Source organism: Salvelinus fontinalis, chromosome 38 (genome assembly GCF_029448725.1).
Source record: "Salvelinus fontinalis isolate EN_2023a chromosome 38, ASM2944872v1, whole genome shotgun sequence".
Lineage (NCBI taxonomy): Eukaryota > Metazoa > Chordata > Actinopteri > Salmoniformes > Salmonidae > Salvelinus > Salvelinus fontinalis.
The window spans coordinates 24891451-24915233 of record NC_074702.1 but is presented as its reverse complement, the minus strand read 5'-3'; the positions used below and the strand labels follow the sequence as shown (position 1 = coordinate 24915233).

The 23783-nt window shown below is 41.4% G+C and overlaps 1 protein-coding gene across 4 annotated transcripts in view; it reads left to right on the top strand.

The window, feature by feature from the left end:
• The window catches only part of LOC129837442 (diacylglycerol kinase beta-like), a 60763-nt gene that overhangs the window by 13608 nt on the left and 23372 nt on the right, over positions 1-23783 (top strand). For all 4 annotated transcript variants that reach the window (XM_055903597.1, XM_055903600.1, XM_055903601.1 and 1 more), the window contains 14 exons: positions 407-456; positions 5048-5122; positions 5312-5431; positions 9243-9360; positions 9584-9672; positions 9934-10050; positions 10516-10614; positions 10797-10901; positions 11850-11923; positions 12690-12764; positions 14368-14453; positions 15651-15740; positions 16069-16229; positions 21052-21116. In XM_055903597.1, the coding sequence (XP_055759572.1) occupies positions 407-456; positions 5048-5122; positions 5312-5431; positions 9243-9360; positions 9584-9672; positions 9934-10050; positions 10516-10614; positions 10797-10901; positions 11850-11923; positions 12690-12764; positions 14368-14453; positions 15651-15740; positions 16069-16229; positions 21052-21116 (1324 nt within the window). The remainder of the gene's footprint in view (positions 1-406; positions 457-5047; positions 5123-5311; positions 5432-9242; positions 9361-9583; positions 9673-9933; positions 10051-10515; positions 10615-10796; positions 10902-11849; positions 11924-12689; positions 12765-14367; positions 14454-15650; positions 15741-16068; positions 16230-21051; positions 21117-23783) is intronic.

Below are 23783 nucleotides of genomic sequence, written 5' to 3'. Positions count from 1 at the left end.
TACTTGGGGCAGAGGAGAGTGTTGTCATGATTATATTACTATAGAACTGGTGTGTGTGTGTATCTCTGTCAGTCACACTTGTATTGGATAGCCAATCACTGTTCTGGTGAGGGAGCTGTCTGTTTCCATGGTGATGGTGTTGAGTGGTGGCTGGGGGCTAGTGGAGGAACCAATCAGACTTCAACACTGAGATGCTAAGAACACTTTTATGTGGGGAAACATTGCATTGAATTGATGGGAGTGCAATAGCTGATTGTACCCTTAAAAACTAAAGGAAGTTTTAGTTCTTCAACATAGTAAAGTGCATCCATGAAACTAAATTGGTAGTAAAAATGTGTCTCAATGACATCTATTGCATCTCAAACACCAATTGAAACTCATAAATGTTTGATCTCTTTCTCCACAGTTATGTTTCGTCTCTATGATACAGATGGGAATGGGTCTCTGGATAGTTCGGTAATCATTTTTCCTTCTTCATACGTATTCAAAAAAATGCCAAACAAATTATTTGAACACAGCCTTACATGAAACATCTTTGTTATTTACTAAAGCCTATACCAGAGCCATGTTTGGTTATGTCCTATACACGCCATGTTATTTACTGTACTGAAAAATGATTGCTGCTGCAACCTGAACTCAAGGGTAGATTTAACATAGTAAATGGAAATCCGTGACACTCCAATTAGAATGATATGTTACGTATGGTATGGTACGTATTAATTTGTGGATGTATGTCATCCATTTTGCATGATATGTTACACATTTGCAAAACGTGTGATATGTTACGAATTCCAATTTGTTGTGGTTACCATTAGCTAGGTGGCTAACGCTAACTTTAGCTAGGTGGCTACCATTAGCTAGGCTAGGGGTTAGGGTAAGGTGACCAGATTTCTGAAATGAAAACCGGGGACATTTCCAGTTCGGCAGGTCAATATATAATTTAAATATCCAATGTTATTATCTATGAAATAAAAAAGGGGGACAATTCCGGTTTCATGTATTTAGTCTAACAGGCACACTGTGACAGAGAAAACAACTATACTACAGAAACACTACAGACAAGACAGAACTGTCCGATCTGAACAGCCATTCCTGGTCCTGGTAGTCTGGGTAGAATACGAGCAGAAGACAACATGAGCAAAATTGAAAAAAACAGACAATAGTGTATGTGAAATACTTAACAACATAATAAAGAAAGAAAATGATGATGAGATTGGTAACTACATAATATACTTATACCAACCTAATCTGTATATTTCTCAGAAGAAGGTATTTTCTTCAGGATTGCTCTGTCTTTGGCCAGCTTCTCCATGAACTCCTGGCGCAGGGGAGGTTGAAGTTTGTCTTCACAATAAGCATGGCCTTGATGGTAGGAACAGTGAACCTATTTCTTGCTGCTGTCCATATACCATTCATTTGGGAGAACACTCTCTCGACTGGTGCATTACTTCCAGGTAAGCACATGACAACAGATGCTAATCAGCCAGGTTAGTGTGTGGGATGTCGTTCTCTTTGAAGTGGGTAACCACCGTGCTCCATTGCTGACTAAGAAGTGTCTCAGATGTTTTCCATTCTTCAAGCGATCCCCCCTTTATGAACTCTTGCAGGCCAGTAACCTCGTCAAACAATGCATCCTCATTGATGGTCACATTGGGGCATTTTTCATGAAGTGTGGCTGCTGCCTTCTGGATCTCTTCATGCTGAGGTTACCTTTTTAACAGGAGACAATGTAAATCTTTTAGGTTATCTGTGTGCTTTCCCCATGCTTGCAAGTAGTTCACAGCCGTAGTGAAGAACGATTGGGATGTTTTGAGAAAGCTCTCCTTAGACTTTGCTTAATTTTCCTCTAGCTCTCTCAGAAGTCCTCTGACCAAAACTGGAATGAAGTTCTCATCACATCTTGCAGTCAATTTTGCCTCAATGTTTCTCAGGATTGCAGCTGACTCCACAACACAGCGGTCCTGGCCTCCAAGCATCTTGATCGTGTCACTGAATACGGTCAGGTTTCCATGGGCAAAGGCCAGGCAAAGTTCAGTCAGTGGATCTTCAAACATTGTTCGCAGGACAACAGGGCATTTGTCTTCAGAAAGAAAAAAGGATTTCAATGGCACATACCTTTTCATCACTCTTTCTAGAGCAGGGAGCATGGACAGCCAGCGAACATTGCTGTGTCCTAAAATGTTATGGTACTCCTGGCCAACAAACTCACATAAGCTCTTCAGTCTTTCTACTCTGACGGTGAAAATATGAAAATATCTTTGTGAGCAGGTACTCAACATCAAAGGGAATCATATCCAAAGCTGTTCTGGCCGTGTTATGAATGATGTGGGCAGGACAACCTAAACCAATCACCTCCCGCAGCAGAGCATTTTTAACTTCCGGTATGGACATTGACCCTCCCCAGCCTATTCAGTCCTCCAAAGTTGGTATTTGTGTTGTCGGCAGAGAATGCCACGACTTTGTTTTCCAGGTAAAAAATTGGGATGACCACTAGGACCTCAACTGCAATTTCCTCTGCTGTTCCCCTTTCAATTCAACAAAACCAAGCAGTTTTGTTTCCACAGATGTGCTGCCATCATGTATCTTACAATATCTGACTACTATTGGCAGCAGCTTTACATGTCCATGATTGGACGCATCAATGGACAGGGACACAAATTCAACCTGATCTAGGTCCTGTGTTACCAAAGTAGTTGCCCATGGTGCTAACACGTTACTCACTATGGCTTCACATTTTGTCCTAGCACATGTAAACTTTGGCTCATAAAGCTTCCGTGTCAGTTGTGCTGTGCAGTCCATAGATCTGTAACTATGATTGTGTCGCATAGTGTGGTATGCAAAGACACCCTCCTGCACAGCTAAATCAAATTCTTCTTGGGAAGGTTCTACCTTCTTGAAGATTGTGGTGACAGATGGCATACCAACACGGGCAATCAGAGAGGCCTTATTCTTTTTCGTCTGTTGATGTTCTACCACTGCCGTTTTTCCCCCGCTGCCAATTGAAAGAGAGAAATTACAAAGGGTGCAGTGAACCATTCTATCGTCTTGACCTGAGCGTATAAATGGAAATTCTCTCATCATGTTGTCATTAAAATGACATTTACGTTTCTTGGAAACAGTCATTGTACCTCCTCTGTCTGCTCTTCTTCACTCTCCTTGTGTCACTCTTCTTACTCTCTTAAATTTTTCTTCTACTCCAATCTTTCTTCACTCGTCTTCCTTATCTTTCTTCCTTTCCTTCTCTTTACCTTTCCACCTCACTCTTACATTTACATTTCAGTCATTTAGCAGACGCTCTTATCCAGAGCGACTTACATTTTACTTTTTTTTTTTTTTAATTTTAACTAGGCAAGTCAGTTAAGAACAAACTCTTATTTTCAATGACGGCCTAGGAACAGTGGGTTAACTGCCTTGTTCAGGGGCAGAACGACAGATTTGTACCTTGTCAGCTCAGGGATTTGAACTTGCAACCTTTCGGTTACTAGCCCAACGCTCTAACCACTAGGCTACCCTGCCGCCTCTTCTACACTCTCCTCGCTTCACTCTTTTTACTCCCTTCATTTTTCATTCTCACTCTCTTCTCCTTCCTCTCCAATCTTTAATAATAAATAGTACACTATTAGATCAAATACTTTGGTTAACAGATTCCGATTGCTTGCCTCATTTTTGTATTTTATCTTAAAAACATTGTTTGGAATAATACATTGGCAGGCTCTGTAACCATATCTTTACCTTTCCTCTTCTGTCTCCTTCACTCTTCTTCCTATCCAGTCTTCCTCCTCTCCTTCCTCTTCACTCTCTAATAGAAAACAATAAATAAATATTCTAATAATTCATGGTGCATTATCTTAATTATCTTATCAAAATAGCCCGTCCACTGCATGTTTACATGTGAATCTTTTAAAACCTAGCTACCAGTAGTTACCTAACCTAACTAGCTAACTTAGTCTACATAGCTAACGTTAGCTAGCATAACCTATTTAAAACCGTATAGAGCAGATCATCTATCTATATAATAAAATGTGACATTATTACATCACTAGGTAGTATCTCAAACGATTGTAACTTACCTGGCTTGAAAAGACGTTTGTGGTGATTTTGTGGATTCATATGACACTTGCTAGTTTCTGGCTGAGTTTTCCACAGCAGTTTTCTCCAAAACTAGCGCTAGCAAGAAGAAGAGTGAATGAAGCTGCTATAGCGAGCAGGGGTTAAGGTTAGAGTTAAGGTTAGGGTTAAGAGTTAGGTTAAGGTTAGGGTTAGGGGAAGGGTTAGCTAACATGCTTGTAGTTACAAAGTAGCTAAAAAGTAGCAAGTAACGTTAGTTGTAAATTTGCTGATTAGCTAAAATGCTAAAGTTGTCTGTGATGAGATTCTAACACGCAATCCTTTTGGGCTGCTAGACGTTCGTGTTATAAGTCTACCCATCCAACCCGACCAACCACCCTGCTTTCGTTTTTGCCTTAAGTAACCTTCTGTCTTATGTAACTATACCAAACATAATATATCATACTAATTTGAGTGTCCCAGATTTATTTTACTATGTTACGTCTAGTCTATGAGACCACGCTGGGTACAATGGTACATGATAGCTACCTAATGTTCTATAAATACAATTCTGTAGTAGAGGACCTGGAAATCTGAATTTTACCTTAATCTCATTCTAACCATGACACTGACATATGGAAATGTAGAATATATTGTACAATGTAATCTAGAGTAACATTACACAAGCCCTCTAAAAAGCTTGGGCTTGTTACGGAGGAGCAGGCGGGTAAATGTCTCATGTTCATTGCTCTGGTCTGCATGTGATGACTCTCCACTAGATGATAATTGCCCTCCCGTAGGGCAACCATTGTAATTAAAGTCATCAAGCCTGTATCAGTTTTCAAGCTGCTTTTGCTGTGCATTGTACCACTCTCTTTTGGAGAGAGAAGATTGTACCAACTGACCATTACATGCTGTTCATCAGTCTAAAACCATCAACTGAAGAATGGCTATTGTACCATAGATATATTTTGACACAAGATTTGTTTTCCACTTCTAGGAACTGGAGCACATCATCTCTCAAATGATGCATGTTGCTGAGTACTTGGAATGGGATGTGACAGAACTGAAGCCGGTAAAATACATATTTTTTCATAAACATTTAATATACTGCAGATCCATAGACATAAAGCTCTAGGGCCCCCTAGTTTCAGATATATGAATAACAAGAAAATACTGTAACTTTGTATAGCTTGAATGAGGGTGTCATATATAATCTGTGTTGACAGATCCCACTGTACTGTCTCTGATTGGTTGTGAGTAGATTTTGCAGGAGATGATGCAGGAGATTGACTATGACCATGACGGCACAGTGTCTCTGGAGGAGTGGATCCAGGGAGGCAGTACGACCATCCCCCTGCTGGTACTACTGGGCCTAGAGACGGTGAGTGTTTTACCTAAACATCATCACTGTTTTTACTTTCAATGGCAGATTTTCTAGACCGGAGCCAAAGCGATTCTCTATGTATGGCTCTGAAGTATTCAGTTCTGGTCCTGGATGCACTAGTGGTTCAGGTGCTTGGATTATGAACATGGTCTTTTGCCAACTAATGCCCGCAATGCAGTGAAGAAAACAATATGACAACAATAACGTCTAATGTAACTGGCCCCTCTAACAGTACAACTGGCCCCAGCTTGGCCCCCCCAGTTGAAATGGTTTAGAACCGCCACTGCCTGGATGGCCAGAGTGTGTGCAGGATTTAGTTCAAGCTCAGTTTACCTGGTAAACTGATTTAGTTCAAGCTCAGACTACCTGGCATGATGACTCCTTGCTGTCCCCAGTCCACCTGGCCGTGCTGCTGCTCCAGTTTCAACTGTTCTGCCTGCGGCTATGGAACCCTGACCTGTTCACCGGTCGTGCTACCTGTCCCAGACCTGCTGTTTTCAACTCTCTAGAGACCGCAGGAGCGGTAGAGATACTCTTAATGATCGACTATGAAAAGCCAACTGACATTTACTCCTGAGGTGCTGACTTGCTGCACCCCCGACAACTACTGTGATTATTATTATTTGACCATGCTGGTCATTTATGAACATTTGAACATCTTGGCCATGTTATGTTATAATCTCCACCCTGCACAGCCAGAAGAGGACTGGTCACCCCTCATAGCCTGGTTCCTCTCTAGGTTTCTGCCTAGGTGTTGGCCTTTCTAGGGAGTTTTTCCTAGCCACCGTGCTTCTACACCTGCATTGCTTGATTCATGTTTGGGGTTTTAGGCTGGGTTTCTGTACAGCACTTTGAGATATCAGCTGATGTAAGTAGGGCTATATAAATACATTTGATTGATGATTGATTTGATTTGATTTGAGTTACAGGGCCAATGCAGCCATTTTTATATCAATATCATATCTGGGAAACAATTAAGTACCTTACTGCAAAAGCTATTTCTCAAGCAAGAATTTTGCTAGGACTGTCTGGTAGTGGTCTGAAGGGAAACTGAAAACCAGCTGTTATTGGCAGGCAGGTTTGGAACTCTCTTTGTTATTGGTCTATTAACTTATTTACTGCCATTCATGCAAAAACTGCTGATTAGAAGATCCTGTGTAGATAGCCTTTTCAACCAGCAACTGGGTCGTTACACAAAATGGATGCCTTTTGCATCCCTTTAATATTTTATGTAGGAATTGTGCACCAATATTGAATTTTAAAAGCATGTTATATTAAATGAAGTGCCTTTTAATATAAACCACATGAGGAATTCAATAAATCGTTTTTATATGAATTTCATTTCATTTTTTAGATGAATAAAGGCTTGCTAAAGTGCCAAAATTCAGCATTTTCACATGTCCCTCCATCAACCCTGTGTCACTTCTATGAAGATTTCAATCTACTTAATCCAAAAATGTATCATTATTGTAAAGCCCTAGTTATTTTTGTTGCTTTGACAAAGTAATCTCTGAAGATGATGATTTTTCTTTCATGTGATTAGTGATTCATTTACGTATGTCCCTCATTTTCAGGAGAAACCTGTTGCGTGAACTGAACTCTTGTTTCAATATGGTGAAGCTACTCCTTTGAAAATATTTTTTTCTAAAGAAAGATTGAACATCAAATAGTCAGATCATAGTGTACAAGCAGGTGAGCTGGTTCTACTCTTTTTGGCTATTGTCTGGTGTTTTGTGGTAGAAAAAGGAGCTGGTCGGACACAACACATCAACCCAGGCTAGAAATCAAATCAAATGTTATTTGTCACATGCACATGGTTAGCAGATGTTAATGCGAGTGTAGCGAAATGCTTATGCTTCTAGTTCTGACAATGCAGTAATAACCAACGAGTAATCTAACCTAACAATTTCACAACAACTACCTTATACACACAAGTGTAAAGGGATGAAGAATATGTACATATAAATATATGAATGAGTGATGGTACAGAACGGCATAGGCAAGATGCAGTAGATGGTATAGAGTGCAGTATATACATATGAGATGAGTAATGTAGGGTATGTAAACATTATATTAAGTGGCATTGTTTAAAGTGGCTAGTGATACATTTTTTACATCAATTTTTCCATTATTGAAGTGGCTGGAGTTGAGTCTGTATGTTGGCAGCAGCCACTCAATGTTAGTGATAGCTGTTTAACAGTCTGATGGCCTTGAGATGGAAGCTATTTTTCAGTCTCTCGGTCCCTGCTTTGATGCACCTGTACTGACCTCGCCTTCTGGATGATAGCGGGTGTGAACAGGCAGTGGCTCGGGTGGTTGTTGTCCTTGATGATCTTTATGGCCTTCCTGTGACATCGGGTTGTGTAGGTGTCCTGGAGGGCAGGTAGTTTGCCCCCGGAGATGCGTTGTGCAGACCTCACGGTTGTGGGCAGAGCAGTTGCCGTACCAGGCGGTGATACAGCCCGACAGGAGGCTCTCGATTGTGCATCTTGTGCATATTTTTGGTGACAAGCCGAATTTCTTCAGCCTCCTGAGGTTGAAGAGGCGCTGCTGCGCCTTCTTCACCACGCTGTCTGTGTCGGTGGACCAATTCAGTTTGTCCGTGATGTGTACGCCGAGGAACTTAAAACTTTCTACCCTCTCCACTACTGTCCCGTCGATGTGGATAGGGGGGTGCTCCCTCTGCTCTTTCCTGAAGTCCACGATCATCTCCTTTGTTTTGTTGATGTTTAGTGTCTCAAAGCACTTCATGATGACGGAAGTGAGTGCTACGGGGCAGTAGTCGTTTAGCTCAGTTACCTTAGCTTGCTTGGGAACAGGAACAATGGTGGCCCTCTTGAAGCATGTGGGAACAGCAGACTGGGATAAAGATTGGTTGAATATGTCCGTAAACACACCAGCCAGCTGGTCTGCGCATGCTCTGAGGACGCGGCTGGGGATGCCGTCTGGGCCTGTAGCCTTGCGAGGGTTAACACGTTTAAATGTTTTACTCACGTCGGCTGCAGTGAAGGAGAGTCCACAGGTTTTGGTAGCGGGCCGTGTCAGTGGCACTGTATTGTCCTCAAAGCGAGCAAAGAAGTTGTTTAGTCTGTCTAGGAGCAAGACATCCTGGTCCGCGACGGGGCTGGCCAAACCGAGTCAAAGCCATCTGTATTAGGCCAGCCTGATTCCTCATCCACCATAGTTGCTGGAACCGTGCTGGAAAGGACAATGTGGGAAAACAATATTTGAGCCAGCACAGCATGGTTGGGGTGGGCCCTATTGTGTGAATCAGGTACAAGGTCTGGACATTCCCACCACTGCCTAACTAGTCAATTGCTTCGTCAGATGGCACCACTGATGTCCTAGCTGTCTTTGTCCACTAGATGGAGTCATCTTTTCATTTTTTTGCTGCCTTTGATTTCAATGATCTTGAACAAGTCATCACTTATCACAGGCTAATGAGACAGTATCTTACAGTGACGTCAAACTGTCATTTTGCTGTGATTGACATAATAGATGACATGATTAATGACACAGGATTAAAGGGAAGATCCCAGGCAATCCTCCCCACCAAAGTTGATGGCTTTGGAGAACAGTTCAAAATTAGCTAAATCTTTCACATGGGCCACATTAAGTTGCCAAACGTTGTCGAACGCTGCAGATCAAAATGCCACGAATAGAGCCGATGTGATTCCTTATTGTACATGTCAGAGAGGCATGTTTGTTTTACATGGCCTATTTATATCTGCCATATAACGAATAGCCCAACTATCAACCAGTCAATAATTAACCAATCAATCAAACCAATCAATCATCTTTCTTTCAGAATGTGAAAGACGATGGGCAGCACGTGTGGAGACTGAAGCACTTCAACAAGCCGGCCTACTGTAACCTGTGTCTGAACATGCTTATAGGCCTGGGCAAGCAAGGGCTGTGCTGCTCATGTGAGTATGGTAACAGTAACAGTTGTTTCCTCATGTCTACTCTCATTTTTACCAATCATAAAAGGTTTATTCCATGCACTTTTTCATCATTAAGAAGGCATTTTTGTGATCCAAATCACCCTTCGAAAATGTCGATCTCCAACCTCAATTTAATGTTTGCTATTTTTACTTGTTTTTGTGATTTTTTTTGTTGTTGTCAAAATGTGTGTTCCACCTCTCCCAGTCTGCAAGTACACTGTCCATGAGCGCTGTGTGGCCCGTGCTCCTCCGTCGTGCATCAAAACCTACGTGAAGAGCAAGAAAAACACAGAGGTGCGTCCAATTGGAGTGTTTACTAATCGGCACGCTCGGATCAGTGATGCCCCACGGAGCTTAGATCCAGGGCTCCTTCCTCACTAATGGAATAAACAAGTCATTCTGATATTAAGCATAGCTAATTACAATATTTAGTCTGGTTTAAATACATGCCCAATACACAAACAACATTGTTACATATTTCTTACTATTATGGATTTCTCACTTGTTTTCTGTTCTGCTTTTCTCCTCTGTTTCTCTCTGTTTCTCGCTCCACAGGTGATGCACCATTTCTGGGTGGAGGGAAACTGCCCGACCAAGTGTGACAAGTGTCACAAAACCATTAAGTGTTACCAGGGTCTGACTGGGCTTCACTGTGTGTGGTGCCAAATCACGGTACCCCTCCCCCCCGAGGAGAATCAGCCACCTCCTCATTATTTTCCACAGTTTCTTGCTGTTTATGATTTAGTTTTTGCACCTTTTATCCAAGGCCTCTCACTTTACCAATTTACACCAAGTAACAGTTATTTCCAGTATTCTGCTAATGGAAAATAAACCACAGTCAAAATGTGTTTTGATATCAGTCTTTTTAAAATAAACCCAATGTTAGGAGTTGTGTTTTTGTAAATTACACAACATGCTCTTGCTTTTTACTTAACAGCACTTGGTGTTTAGCTAAAAACAATTCTACATAGCTATAACTGAATTTTATATTTTATGGCCCCCATACATTTTAAAGGAACTGAACTCTAATATCAAATTACAAATGACAATCAAATGAAAGGTAACATTGAATAATATGTTATGATCTTGAATGTCACCCTAATACTAATATGGTTGTAATTGATTCCCCTCATCCAGCTTCATAATAAGTGTGCCTCCCATGTGAAACCTGAGTGTGACTGTGGACCACTGAAGGACCATGTCCTGCCCCCCAACACAATCTGTCCTGTCATACTGGTGAATTTAACTTTCACAACGATACCATATTCTGCTTATATACAAATTTACCACAGAATAGCTTTATGAAAAGATATGTATATTTCCTCACACATAGATCACAGTTTCCCATATTTTTGATAACGTGTATTAGATTGTTTTCAAGATGCCCATTTCTGCTGTCTGTGCGCTTTGACCCCCAGGAAAGACAGTCTACGGTGAGGAAAGATTCCAGATCCAGCCAATCAGGAGGCAGAGGGAAGATGCAGAGAGCCAACTCAGTCACAGTGGATGGCCAAGGACTACAGGTGACAATCCAAACCTTTTTCTTTTTCTTCTATAGAAGCATCAGGATAACATTTAGTAGAATTTTGTGAAAAATGTGTACTTTAAATTGAAATTTAGAATCTAACCACAATTTAAACTTTGATGGGCGCAGGATAATATAAAATGACTCTGTCAGGATTAATATGAGATTAGTTTCTACTGGTGAACAAAACAAGAATCAGCTCCATCCAAATCCTCCCTAATATCTAACAGACAGACAACCGGTGACAATCAACCTGAACCATCTCCCCGCCACATCCATCTCTGCCCTCTCCGGCTAACCAGCATAATAATCAGGATTATTATTTATAATTAGAGGAAGTAATGGATCACTCCTGGCTGGACAGGGAGCTCATTAATCCACCGCTCGGCCTGCTGGGATAGCAGACAGGGAGAGTTAAGAGCTTCATCTGTGTCAGGGAGCTGCACGGGCGCACTGTCACCGCCGCCCGCCACTGAGCGGCAGGAAGGCCAACTCGTAGGCTATAGCCTGCGATTAGGGCTTGTTTTGTTTATGCCTCGCCTCAGCCCTGGCTGCCTCCAGCGTGGTAGAGGCCTACTGCTTCTCTCTAGCCACTGTTCTACCAGAGGTAGCGATAGAGAGGCTTGTCTCTAAGGATAGCCCCCGTGTCACTCAAGACTCAAACTGCTTCTCCCAATCAGGAGATGGTGATGGTTATAACTTGAATTAGGAGGGGTATTGTTCAGTTGATTTCCTGGGATTTTGTTGGGTATTGTCTGTTGTTTCCCTGAGAAATGTTTGAACTTTTAATTGTCGATACCAGTAACTAGAATATATATAAATATAAATATTTTTTATTCACAGTTTATAATAATGATTTTACGCTATACTTTAACGTAAGATCAGCCTACTACATTATAAGCAATTGGACTGAAATCGCTTTCTGTTTTGATATATTTTCCTATAGATCACAACAATAGAGGGAACTCATCCTCTGCTAGTGTTTGTGAATCCAAAGAGTGGAGGGAAGCAAGGTGACAGGTAAGCACACTCTCTCCCCACGCTCTACATCTCTGTAAAAAGGGATTCTCAGAACTGCTCTTCAATCAAAGAGCTGCGTAGCCCGGCTGCACACGGAGTTCTCAAGGCTTAGTTAGTCAAATAGAAACACAATAACATTTACCTACGGACTCCTGCATGATTCAGCAGAGGTTCTTCAATGGCGCTGTCGTTGACTGTCACATCCCTGGTTGTCAGTGTATAGGTTAGACCTTCTTCTTTAACCCAGGGCCTAATTGGGTTATTACTGAACATATTCATTCTAATCCTTATTACTCCAGTCCTCATTTGTTTAAATGATGAGATCAAAATATGACTTGAGCCAGTTGATATAATGAAATGGAAATTAAAATGAATTAGTCTTTCTAATGACTTCTTCCTATAGCCCTCCCAGTTGCTGACAATGACACTGGGATAGGGCATTGGAGCTGTCAATCATACTGTAGCAAAACAGCATACAGACAATGTACAGGGGTTCAGTTGATCATATTTCAGTTAAGTGTTTGCATTTGGACTTTTCTTCAAAATCCAGATGTTCTGTGGTAGCTGTAAGGGGGAGATGTTTCATTAGGTTTCTGTGGGTCAACTCAACACTGCATTGCTGGTTGTCACAATTCCATCCTTTTCTTTCTTCCTTTCCTTGTTTCTCTTTTTTTCCTCTCCTCTCCTCTCCTCTCCTCTCCTCTCCTCTCCTCTCCTCTCCTCTCCTCTCCTCTCCTCTCCTCTCCTCTCCTCTCCTCTCCTCCAGGATCTACAGAAAATTCCAGTACCTCTTAAACCCTCGGCAGGTATACAACCTGGCCAAGAATGGACCCATGCCTGGGTAAGTTCTGCTCTAATCATCTCACATAGACTCCGCAACATCACCTAAAGTGCACAGAACACTCTACAGTCATGATTCAACTATCATTATTATCCCCAAGTTACATGTGGAATCAGAGTGGTGGATGAGCGACTGTTTACAAAGCCCTAATGTATTCCGCTGTTGCCCAGTCATAATATCCAACATCTCATGCAAGAGAGGCCTCTCAATTTGAGCCTCTCACTCAATCAGGATTCATATGCAGACGTGATTGAAAGGTGAGATCAGAGATCACAAGCAGTGAGACAACAACACTGTGCTTGAGTCTAGTAGTGGTTACAGTGTGTGGGAATAGCGATATATTGTGAGTGATGCGAGGCATGCTGATGTGTGATCACGCATACCGCTGTAGGCTGCACAGGCATGGGTCTGGGGCTGTTGGACTATCCGTGTCTATGATTAAGAAGATGAGCAGATCATTTCAATGCACAAGGTTCTGCCCCTTTTGTTTTAGACACATCACTTTCGGAGCATTCTAAAATGCAGGAACACATCGCCGCCGTGCTCTAATGTTGCTGGATTTTGATTAGGTTTTGAAAGCAGAATGTAAATGGTTTGCGAAGAGGAAAAGTCCAATGTAAACTTTTGTAGATGGTTTAGTTTGTGCTCATAATTACAGTGGCCCAGAGGGGCAAAATAATGGCTTTACTCCATAGATCTATCTTACACGGTCGTAAGATTTGAAATTGACCTTGTCGGCCATGTTGTGTCTTCGCTTTTGATTCTCTGTGTTTGGAGCTTTGTTGGCTGGGAAGGCCATGTTTATTGACGAGGCTCTTAGAGACGTGTTGCACTCAGAAGAAGCCCCTCTCTATCTTTAGCTGGGAACATTCCAGATGACCTTGCCCCGGCTGTAACCTTGTTAATATTTGGTGAAGTGTATGTAATGCGGTTGGCATTAACAAGGTGACTGGTCACCGTGGCCACTAGCAGGCTGAGGCAGCCGCACACACTGCTGTCAATTAGCACTAGTGCTAACGCAATTAGCCCAAATTAAGTGTTTGTTTCTTGGTATTTAAATATCCCCAAAGTTGCCTTTCATGTTCGCGGCCGTCTGTTTTGCACCTAATACGGTTTGCAGTCCCAGTTGGAGAGTAATTGAGCGAATAATTTATCCGCCATATGAGGCTTGGAGGCTCCCTCATTCAGTTAGGGCTTTGTTATTGTGAAGGAACGGAAGAAGTTGGACTGAACATTGGCCATCTTGATCCGATTAGCCTCTGAACAGACTAGCTGGCTGAAGGAATAATTGTCAATGTGATCTGTGTTATTTTGTGAGATTATAGCGGCCTTTGCAGAGCCGCTCCAGTGCAGCAGAGTTACAATATAGATGTGAGATAAAATAGGGATAAGTATGGAGATAAAACACTTACAGTACCTTTGAATAAGGTAGCCTTGAGTTAAATTTACTATTGGACATAATAGTAAATTCTTTGAGGGCAGAATGTCTAAAGGTTTGAATGACTTTATAGTAGATAAAGAAAATATGTTTCTCTCTGAAAGGGGATTATTTCATGCATTACGTGACTGGTATTGTGTATATGATTTTTTTGTTGTGTTCAAGGTTGAATTTCTTCCGAGAGGTCCCAGATTTCAGAGTGTTAGCTTGTGGTGGGGATGGGACAGTCGGTTGGATTCTGGATTTCATAGGTGAGTGTGCACTTCCACTGCCACACCAGTGTTACACCGGTGAACAGACTGGTGAACACATCCTGGTATATACTAGTTAGTATACTAGTGGGATGAATGGAACTAGGCCTAAGTATGAATTTGGTCCTCACAATTTCATAATAAAAATTGTATTTACATTCTAAATATAACTTTTGCATTATAGCAGTTTTCCCCTTTCCTTAACACTTCATTGTGCTCTCTTCATAACCTTGTGCTGTACAGTGAAATCTTTTGTGCGTTTTGATTATTATAATGTTGTATTACTTTGGTGAAATAAACAGTGCTCTCGTTATTTTGCAAGAAATCATCAAATATACTTTTATGATTTGTATATAAATATTTTCATTACGTCCGAGCCTGCGTATTCAAGGGAGGTAAAATAGGGTGATTATGTGAGTTCAAAACCGGCATATTAGTCGTCGTTTGAGAAACAGCCTGAAGTCAATTTTATCTTGAAGACTTATTTCTGGTTCTGCCTTTAAAAATTGCCTCAATTTTTTATCAATCAAAACAAAGAGAAGTAATAATGGACAGAATGAATGGTACAGTACTCCTGAAATAGCCTGTGAGACTGGACATTCACGTCGAGTCAAGGTCTATCTGTTGTTGCACAGATTTTAGATTTGAATGATGGTCAGATAACCGTGCTGCACTGACTGAGATTTCTTTTCTTACTCAGAGACCTGGGCAAATCAAAGTTAAATCACATTTTTAAAAAGACAGTATATTAAAGTGGATTCGTGTTCAGTTTTGTTGTTGTGGTCAGAATGTGGGGGTGTGGTCCTCTGTAGCTCAGTTGGTAGAACATGGAGCTTGCAACGCCACGATAGTAGGTTTGATTCCCAGGACCACCTGTACGTAAAATGCTTTATTTAACTAGGCAAGTCAGTTAAGAACAAATTCTTATTTACAATGACGGCCTACCCCGGCCAAACCCGGACGATGCTGGCCCAATTGTGCGCCAACCTATTTGGACTCCCAATCACAGCCGGTTGTGATACAGCCTGGAATCGAACCAGGGTCTGTAGTGAGACTCTAGCACTGAGATGTGGTGCCTTAGACTGCTGCGCCACTCGGGAGCCCTGCATGACTGTAAGTTGCTCTGGATAAAAGTGTCTGCTAAATGGCATAGTAGTAATAATAAAGTATGATGTTTTTGTTGTACCTCTTGTGTAGATAAGGCCAACCTGGACAGGAACCCCCCTGTGTGTGTACTTCCACTTGGAACAGGAAATGACCTGGCAAGGTGTCTGCGATGGGGAGGAGGTATGTTTAATAGCAATTTAATGACCCAAAGTGTGCCATTTTTTTAATGAATTATATTATTCCTCTTAAATGAAGGAAACATAAATGTGTGGCCTCTATTTTTTGTCCAATTACATGATTCATGATATTGAATTTAGATTTGACTATATTTTATTTTGCCTATGTTTTCATGTAGGAATAAATCAGTACAAATAAATAGTTAGAATAGCTAAAATTGCAGAGAATAATGTCATATTAAAATACTTATGGCCTATACTATAATGTGTTTTAGCTTATGTTCTGGGGTATTATCTACAACATAAACTATCCTATGTTGTTTGTGTATTAGGTTATGAGGGAGAGAGCATTCTGAACATCCTGAGGGGCATAGAGGACAGCTCTGAGGTGATGTTGGACCGCTGGAAGATTGACGTCACACCCACGGACAAAGAAGAGAGGGGTGACCCTGTGCCTTACAGCATCGTCAACAACTATTTCTCTATTGGGGTGGTGAGTTACCTACACTAATATACAGAGCATTATAAAGGCATAATTTAGCGGTTTGAAAAATGTGTTTCCTAATACTAGCAAATCTTGGCTGGCTGTTTTAACAAAACGAAAGTGTGGATTGCAGTCGCTCCATGTCCATAGATGGCTTTCAAGATAAGTAAACACATGTCTAAATATCTAAAACTTATCCCTTTAAGCAAGAACAGTGGGTCAACAAACTGGACTAGTCAATAGGAGAGGGCCATGTTTAATCTAAGGCTCTCACCTAAAACAACAAGACTGACAACTTCATGCTTATCGTGGATCATCCATTTCAATCAAATAATTTATATAAAGTCCTCAATTGGATAACACTGTATACCGAATTTAAAGCAGCAACGTAATCCTATGTTCTTCTGAATAATCTTACTCATTTTGATCAAATGCTAGTTAATAAGCCTTTATTGAGATGTGCTTAAGCTTAAACCACCTCTGATTGAAGAATATGTAGTATTTTGTGCATCTGCGTGGTGTTACGCACCTTTAAACTCATCTACAGCAGAGTCAGGCCCATCTCTGTCCATCTTCAACATAATGACACTGATTACACCCTGCTCATGTGGGTCATTACTGATAAATGTCAGGGGAAATATGGTAATTGACATTTGCAGGTTGGGAGACGCTGGCATCTTGGTGTTGTGACATTCGAACATGACGGGGAAATGAGTGATGCATGTCCTTACAAATGTTAGTCAAATAAATGCCTTGGCTTTGTCCCGTATTGACGAAGGTAGGTCCACTTAACAGACGAAGGGGCTGTAAGCGTTGGAATCATTTCTCTTATAATTCCTCAATATTCGTCATGGCTTGAGGCAAAACATGTTTTCGGAATGTATGTACAGATATTGCAATACCCTTCTACCAAACAACAGTAGTAGCCTTAGCAGAAGTATTACTTTAAGCCATTGCAACCAATCGACTTCATTGTTATAACACTATTTTCATGGCCTTCTAACAGTGGGATTAATATCTAACGAACGTGTTGACAAATTAAGTTGTTTGCCCAGGATTAGGAAGATTCTGAGCTCTCGATGGAATTGAGTGTGATATATTTTGTGTCACATTTCACATCAAATTTTGCTTTCCGTTGGAAGAAAAACACTGAATACAATAAAGATTACAAAACAAGTCAAGCTAATAATTACCTCAGAGATTATGCAGATGAAGAAAGATTGTTTCTGTAATGACATTTCTGTAGAGTCAAACTCTGAGGATCCGTCGTAACCAAAAGGTTTCTCTATGTCGAGCCACAGATAAGTGTAATCAAAAGTATCTTATTCTTGGATTTCAAACATTTTATGTACAGCGTGCACATTTTTTTCAACTTAAAAATTCTAAGCATTGCATCACAGTTTGGCATTTATTGTCATTATTGCATTGGAGGCAGCTCTGCAGAATGGTTACTGGCTGGCACAGTCACAAAGTCATAAAATCTGATTTTAAAGCTAACCTTAAATTAAGACCAAAAATATAATTTATGTTGTCCTGAATTTTTACAATGTAGCCAATTTTGACTTTGCAGCTGGCCCATCTAGTGGAAATTGCTAATTTCTGCCTCCAGGGCAAGATTCATGACAATAAGCATCAACCTGCCATTGCATCAGGCATTGAAGGTGGCTAGGGCATTGCACAAACCGAAAGACGTCTGTTTGAACTTGTACAAGCCCAGGGGTTGGTGAATGAATGGGTAAAAGTGTTGGATGGGGAGAGTATATTTCAAAACGTACCATTCCTGTCAAACTTCACAAAGTACTAGGATCACCTACAACTTCCTCTTCCATTTTTACAAGATTTACACCAAACTCAAGTCATAAAATCTTCCCAATAGACCATCATCCGACCACATCGTCAACTATTTTAGCACACCTCCTGTTCCTATCCTTCCAATCTAGCCATTCCGTCCAGTTGAATGGAATTAATGGCGTCATCCCTTTATGAGGACGTTAAAGTGACGTGAAGTGTAATGATCTCAATCAGGGCTTAGTGTGCTGAGGGACAGACCTAATCACAAAGGAGGTCCTAAGATGATGCAGTCAGTTCGTCTAATGACCCAGGCTCGCATGTCAAAGTCATTACTCTCCCCGTGAAGGAGAGTCATCAGCTGCCTGAGCACCACTCATAATTGGACTAAACTTTGAGCTATGAGGGCATATTACATTACACATGTACTGTATTAATTTGGGTGCCAGAGTTTTACAATGGTAATTATTTGAAGGCGGCCCTAAGATGAGTGAGAGGGAGTGTGAGAGAGAGACTTCATTGTCCTACTGCTGTTTGGAGATTGAGGTTGAAGATGTTTGTATCATCAGTTCAGATGATCTGCTGTTAATGTCCTCTTAATGTACATATGAACTTGCTCTACATTACATTGGCCCTAAGTGACAAAGTAGCTTTAGTGGAATGTAGTTGCAGTAGCAGTCCATCTAGTTACAGTTCGAGACTGACGGGAACTTCTACAGGAAGTATAGGAACTTCTACAGGCGCACCATTGAGAGCACTCTGTCGGGCTGTATCACCGCCTGGAACTGCACCGTCCGGGACTGCAGGGCTCTCCAGAGGGTGCTGGCATCTAGAGCACCTGGTGTCACAGGAAGGCCAAGAAGATCATCGAGGACCTCAGCCACCCCAGCCACGGCCTGTTCACCCCGCCACCATCTAGAAGGTGGAGACAGTACAAGTGCATCAAAGCTGGGACAGAGAAACAGCTTCTATCTCCAGGCCATCTGACTGTTAAATAGTCACTACTAGCTGGCCTCTGCCCAATACCCTGTCTTGAACTTTAGTCACTGTTGCTAGCCGGCTAACACGCGGTACTCAAGACTGCTGCCCTATGTACATAGTCAGTGAAAACTGGACACTTTAATAATGTTTACATACTGTTTTATCTACTTCTTATGTATAAACTGTATTCTAGTCAAGGCTCATCCTATATAACTACTACTGTGCACACATTTTCCATTCATATACTGTCTAAAATGTCTGTACACACCAATGTCTACACACACCGGACTCTAACATTGCTCGTTCTAATATTTATATATTTCTTAATTCCTTTATTTGTATTTTTTGTATTAGCGTGTATTGTTTTGCACTGCTGGAGCTAGGAACATAAGTGTTTTGCTACACCAGCGTTAACATCTGCAAAATATGTGTACGCGACCAATAAAATTTGCTTTGATTTGATTTAACATACTGTATACCGGGTTATAGTGTACCTTCTTCAATTTGGAGGTTACTTGAAGTGGATCCTCCCTGCTTTCTGAGCTACAGTATATTTTCAAACAACTCCTCCTTCCTTTCGCTCTCTCGTTTTCAGTTATTGTCGTGTTTGTAAGAAAATCAAGTTACAATCTTTCAGATATATCCATCATCTCACCTTTTCGGGCTCATGTTGAAGATAAATAGAGTCTGCGGGGATCTTGGAAATTCTTTGGTCTTTATTTAACAGCGTCTTGAAAAGACATCAAGAAAACGGCATTGATTTTTTGGGGTTTCTCCTACATGTTGTACTGAGAGCTAGCAGGGGGTCCTCCCTGTGGCTGGCGTTTCAATAGAGCCACTCAACATGGAGCGGGTCAAAACAGATTGCTCAAGTGGGGGGATAGGAACAAACCCGAAAAGTTTCCTGAAGTTTTCCCCCCTTTTTGTGGTTGAAGACTATTCGTCAGTTGTTGTTTTTTCTTGGCAATCATGGTGACTCACAAAGACCATGGTAAATTCTAGTGAGGTTTCATCTTCAAATGGCCCAGGGGTAGTATACTTTTTGGTAGCATTTCATAGAACACACAGATTTTTCAACAAACAGGCACAGATTTACTTTCCTTAGATTCTCTTGATTAATTGAGTAGCTGTCAATCTCACAGTCTGTCATTCTCATCACACATGCCTGCACGCAAACACACACACACACACACTCACACTCAACAATGCCAGGGAGTCTACCAATGTGGTGCACTTCTAGCCCCGGGTCAGAGAAAGAGAGAGAGAGAGCGAGCGAGAAAGAGAGAGCGAGAGAGAGTAAGAGAGAGAGAGAACAAGTTGGTTGCCAGGGGAGCCGGCAGCATCCTGTACGTTGGGAGCTGTGATTACTAGCAATGTGTGTTTAATTAATTAGCCTGTGTGGAAAGACGGCGTGCTGTTCGTCAAGCTCTCTGTCAATACCCTCATCCCTGGCTCAAACCTCAACCACCGCCCGCCTTCCAGTTGGCCAGGAATTCAAAAACACCCTGGTTCTGTTTAGGCATATCAATATGCATCGGGCATATGTGTCGTTTTTTGGGTGCAATAGAAAGTTGGCTGAGATGCTTATCAGCAGAGGGGAAGAAGTTGACTTTAATTGGTGTTAAAAAGCCATCGTATTGATTTTAGTACCAACATCTTGCCTGTATTTTGCGATCTTTATATCTCCTCAATTCATTAATTGAAATAACAACATCCCACAGAAATCTAAACTATTTCAGTTGTGTAGCTTATTTCAAAATGAACATATTTATATAGGTTTATACCCCTAATATACAGTACCAGTCAAAAGTTTGGACACACCTACTCATTCCAGGGTTTTTCTTTATTTTTTACTATTTTCTACATTGTAGAATAATAGTGAAGACATCAAAACTATGAAATAACACATATGGAATCCTGTAGCAACCAAAAAAGTGAAAAAAATTTAATGAGTAGATGTGTCCATTGGTGTCCATTGGCTAATAGGCCTCTTCCACTGTATAAATGAGTATCTAAGTAAAAGTCATTGCTGAATCCATGTCATTTTCTCTCCCTTATTTAGGATGCTTCCATTGCACATCGGTTCCACATGATGAGGGAGAGACACCCTGAACGCTTTAACAGCAGGTATGTGTTGTTGGGTTTTAACCAACACTTCACCAACACCGCATGTTAACTCCTCCCCCCCTGTTGACTGTCAGCACCTGTGAAGCTGCCACTTCTAACTGGTATATGGTTAGCACTGGTATTTCCTCCCTCTCTCTCTCCTCATACTTTAGCCCATATCTTACTGAATTTATTTTGTTTACTACAAATATATTTATGAGTCAAGCGGATTTTGCATTGGTACAAGGGGGACTTTTAGATTGTTTGATTGGTCAATGTATACAGTGGGTTCTGTCAAAGTATATAGTTCAGGGCCTCCCGGGTGGCGCAGTGGTCTAAGGCTGTGCCACCAGAGACTCTGGGTTCGAGCCCAGTTTCTGTCGCAGCCGGCCGCGGGGCGACGCACAATTGGCCTAGCGTCGTCCGGGTTAGGGAGGGTTTGGCCGGTAGGGATATCCTTGTCTCATCGCGCACTAGCGACTCCTGTGGCGGGCCGGGCGCAGTGCACGCTGACCAGGTCGCTGGGTGTACGGTGTTTCCTCCGACACATTGGTGCGGCTGGCTTCCGGGTTGGAGGCGCGCTGTGTTAAGAAGCAGTGCGGCTTGGTTGGGTTGTGTTTCGGAGGACGCATGGCTCTCGACCTTTATCTCTCCCGAGCCCGTACGGGAGTTGTAGCGATGAGACAAGACAGTAACTACTAACAATTGGATACCATGAAATTGGGGAGAGAAAGGGGGTAAAAAATAAAAAAGTATATAGTTCAAACATGGTTGGTTCTGAAGTTGATCATTCATTTAGCAATATGGGGAAAAAGTGGCATTCAAAACCTCTGGTAGTGTGACATCTATGAACAGAAATTCTCACCAAGTCAGAAAGCTCTAAAAACATGGCCGGAAGCCTCATTGCAATAGACTCTTCTTGTTCTTTTTTCAGTAGTCACTTGATACAGTAAATGGACTTGCTTCATATTTAGCATCTGTGATTACCTTAAATAGACGTGTTCACCTTTGGAGATGAACAAATGTGGCATCTATGTTCCCATCTATATTTAACACGACCAATACGTCTCCACTAGCAGTAGGGAGTAATGGCGTGGGTAATTGAATTTGCTTGGGTAGTTTGACATCATGCGTCTGTCGGAGTGATGACACACAGTCTCCTAATAATCCCATTTGTACTCATTTATCATTTTTACTCTGACTTTAGTTCAACATTGAGCAAACTATTATCCACAGGTTCGTTTAGGCTACGTGATCTGTAAGGGTTGCTGCAGTGCAAAGAGATATATGGGAGAGAACTCAAATTTTCCTTACATTGCAGTTTGTGTTTTTTCTGAACAGTATGTGTGTTTTAGGCATATTCCAATGCTACTGTTGCCATACATTGAAGGTACAGGTTTAGCCACACTGTATATTTTTGAATTGGGTTACATCTCAATTCACAAACTGTTCAGTAACACGATATGTCTGTACATATTAATACACAGGACAAAAAAAAATGTATACAAAGACGTCAAAGATTTTGTTTTATACCATTTTAAGCCCATGTGAAAAATGATTGAGATATTTAAAGAAAATTGTACCATCTGTTATTTGAATTCAATGAATAATTTACAGGAGGGAATGGGTTTAGGATCTCTCTATTACACACTATCCTTGCCAATTGAATAATGCATGATTATAGTTTTTCAAGGTAGCGTATATTTTGTTGGATTTGTCCAAGGGGCTCATGTCCATTGCGAGTAGAATGCAACTTATCATGGAGCCATTTCCTTCCGAGTGTATGAACAGTGTTCAATAGCGGGTGTAAGGCAGAGAACACTGTCTGCACGGGATAGAACATTTAGGCCTGTGTAAAGCCAACACCAAGACACATTAAAAGTTTACAGCAGGCCCGACTCAAAAACACAGCCTGACACACATTCCCACATGTCACAGTTGAACTGCACATAAATGTAGGACTCTTCCAAATCAGATATATTCACCATCTCTCAGTTACTGTATTAGAGTCTTTCAGCAGCCGTCCAATGAGTGGAAGAAGCATTCCCCACTCACTTCCTCCCTTCTTCCCCCATCGAAATCACAACCGACTCTGCACTACTTTCTTCATTTCTTTCTCTCAGTCTTTCTCTCTTTCTTCAGAGCATGTCATTTACATTTGTCGTCAGGTTGACCTTAAAGAAGACATACATATTTGATCAGGTTTAATTAGCAACAAAATAATGGCATATTGTTTTTTAAATTATGGAATGAGGGGATTTGGTTGATGAATGTAATGAATGCTGGGGCCGGGCCGGGGGTGACTCCCTCTCTGTTTTGGCACCTCTGGGTGATTATGAGGGAGAATGTGTGAAGATTTGACACGTCGGCAGATAGATTCATTTACTGACTGCAGCCTGACCAAGAGGTGATAATGAGGTCGAGGATTAAAAGTAAGACAATCAGTCGACCCGTGACGACGCCACACACTACCTCCCTCTGCCTAGTTAAAACATACTGCTTCTTTTTCTCTCTCTTGTTACTGATCCCCCATGTAATTACACACTAATCTCTGCCTCAGAAAGAGAGAGAGAAACTAAGGGAGGGGTGGGGAGAAAGAGAGAGAGATGGAAAGAAAGAAAAATACATGATTATAGCGAGATAGATTTTGTCGTCGTCTTTGCCTTTGTACCCTCAAAAGCAGTTACA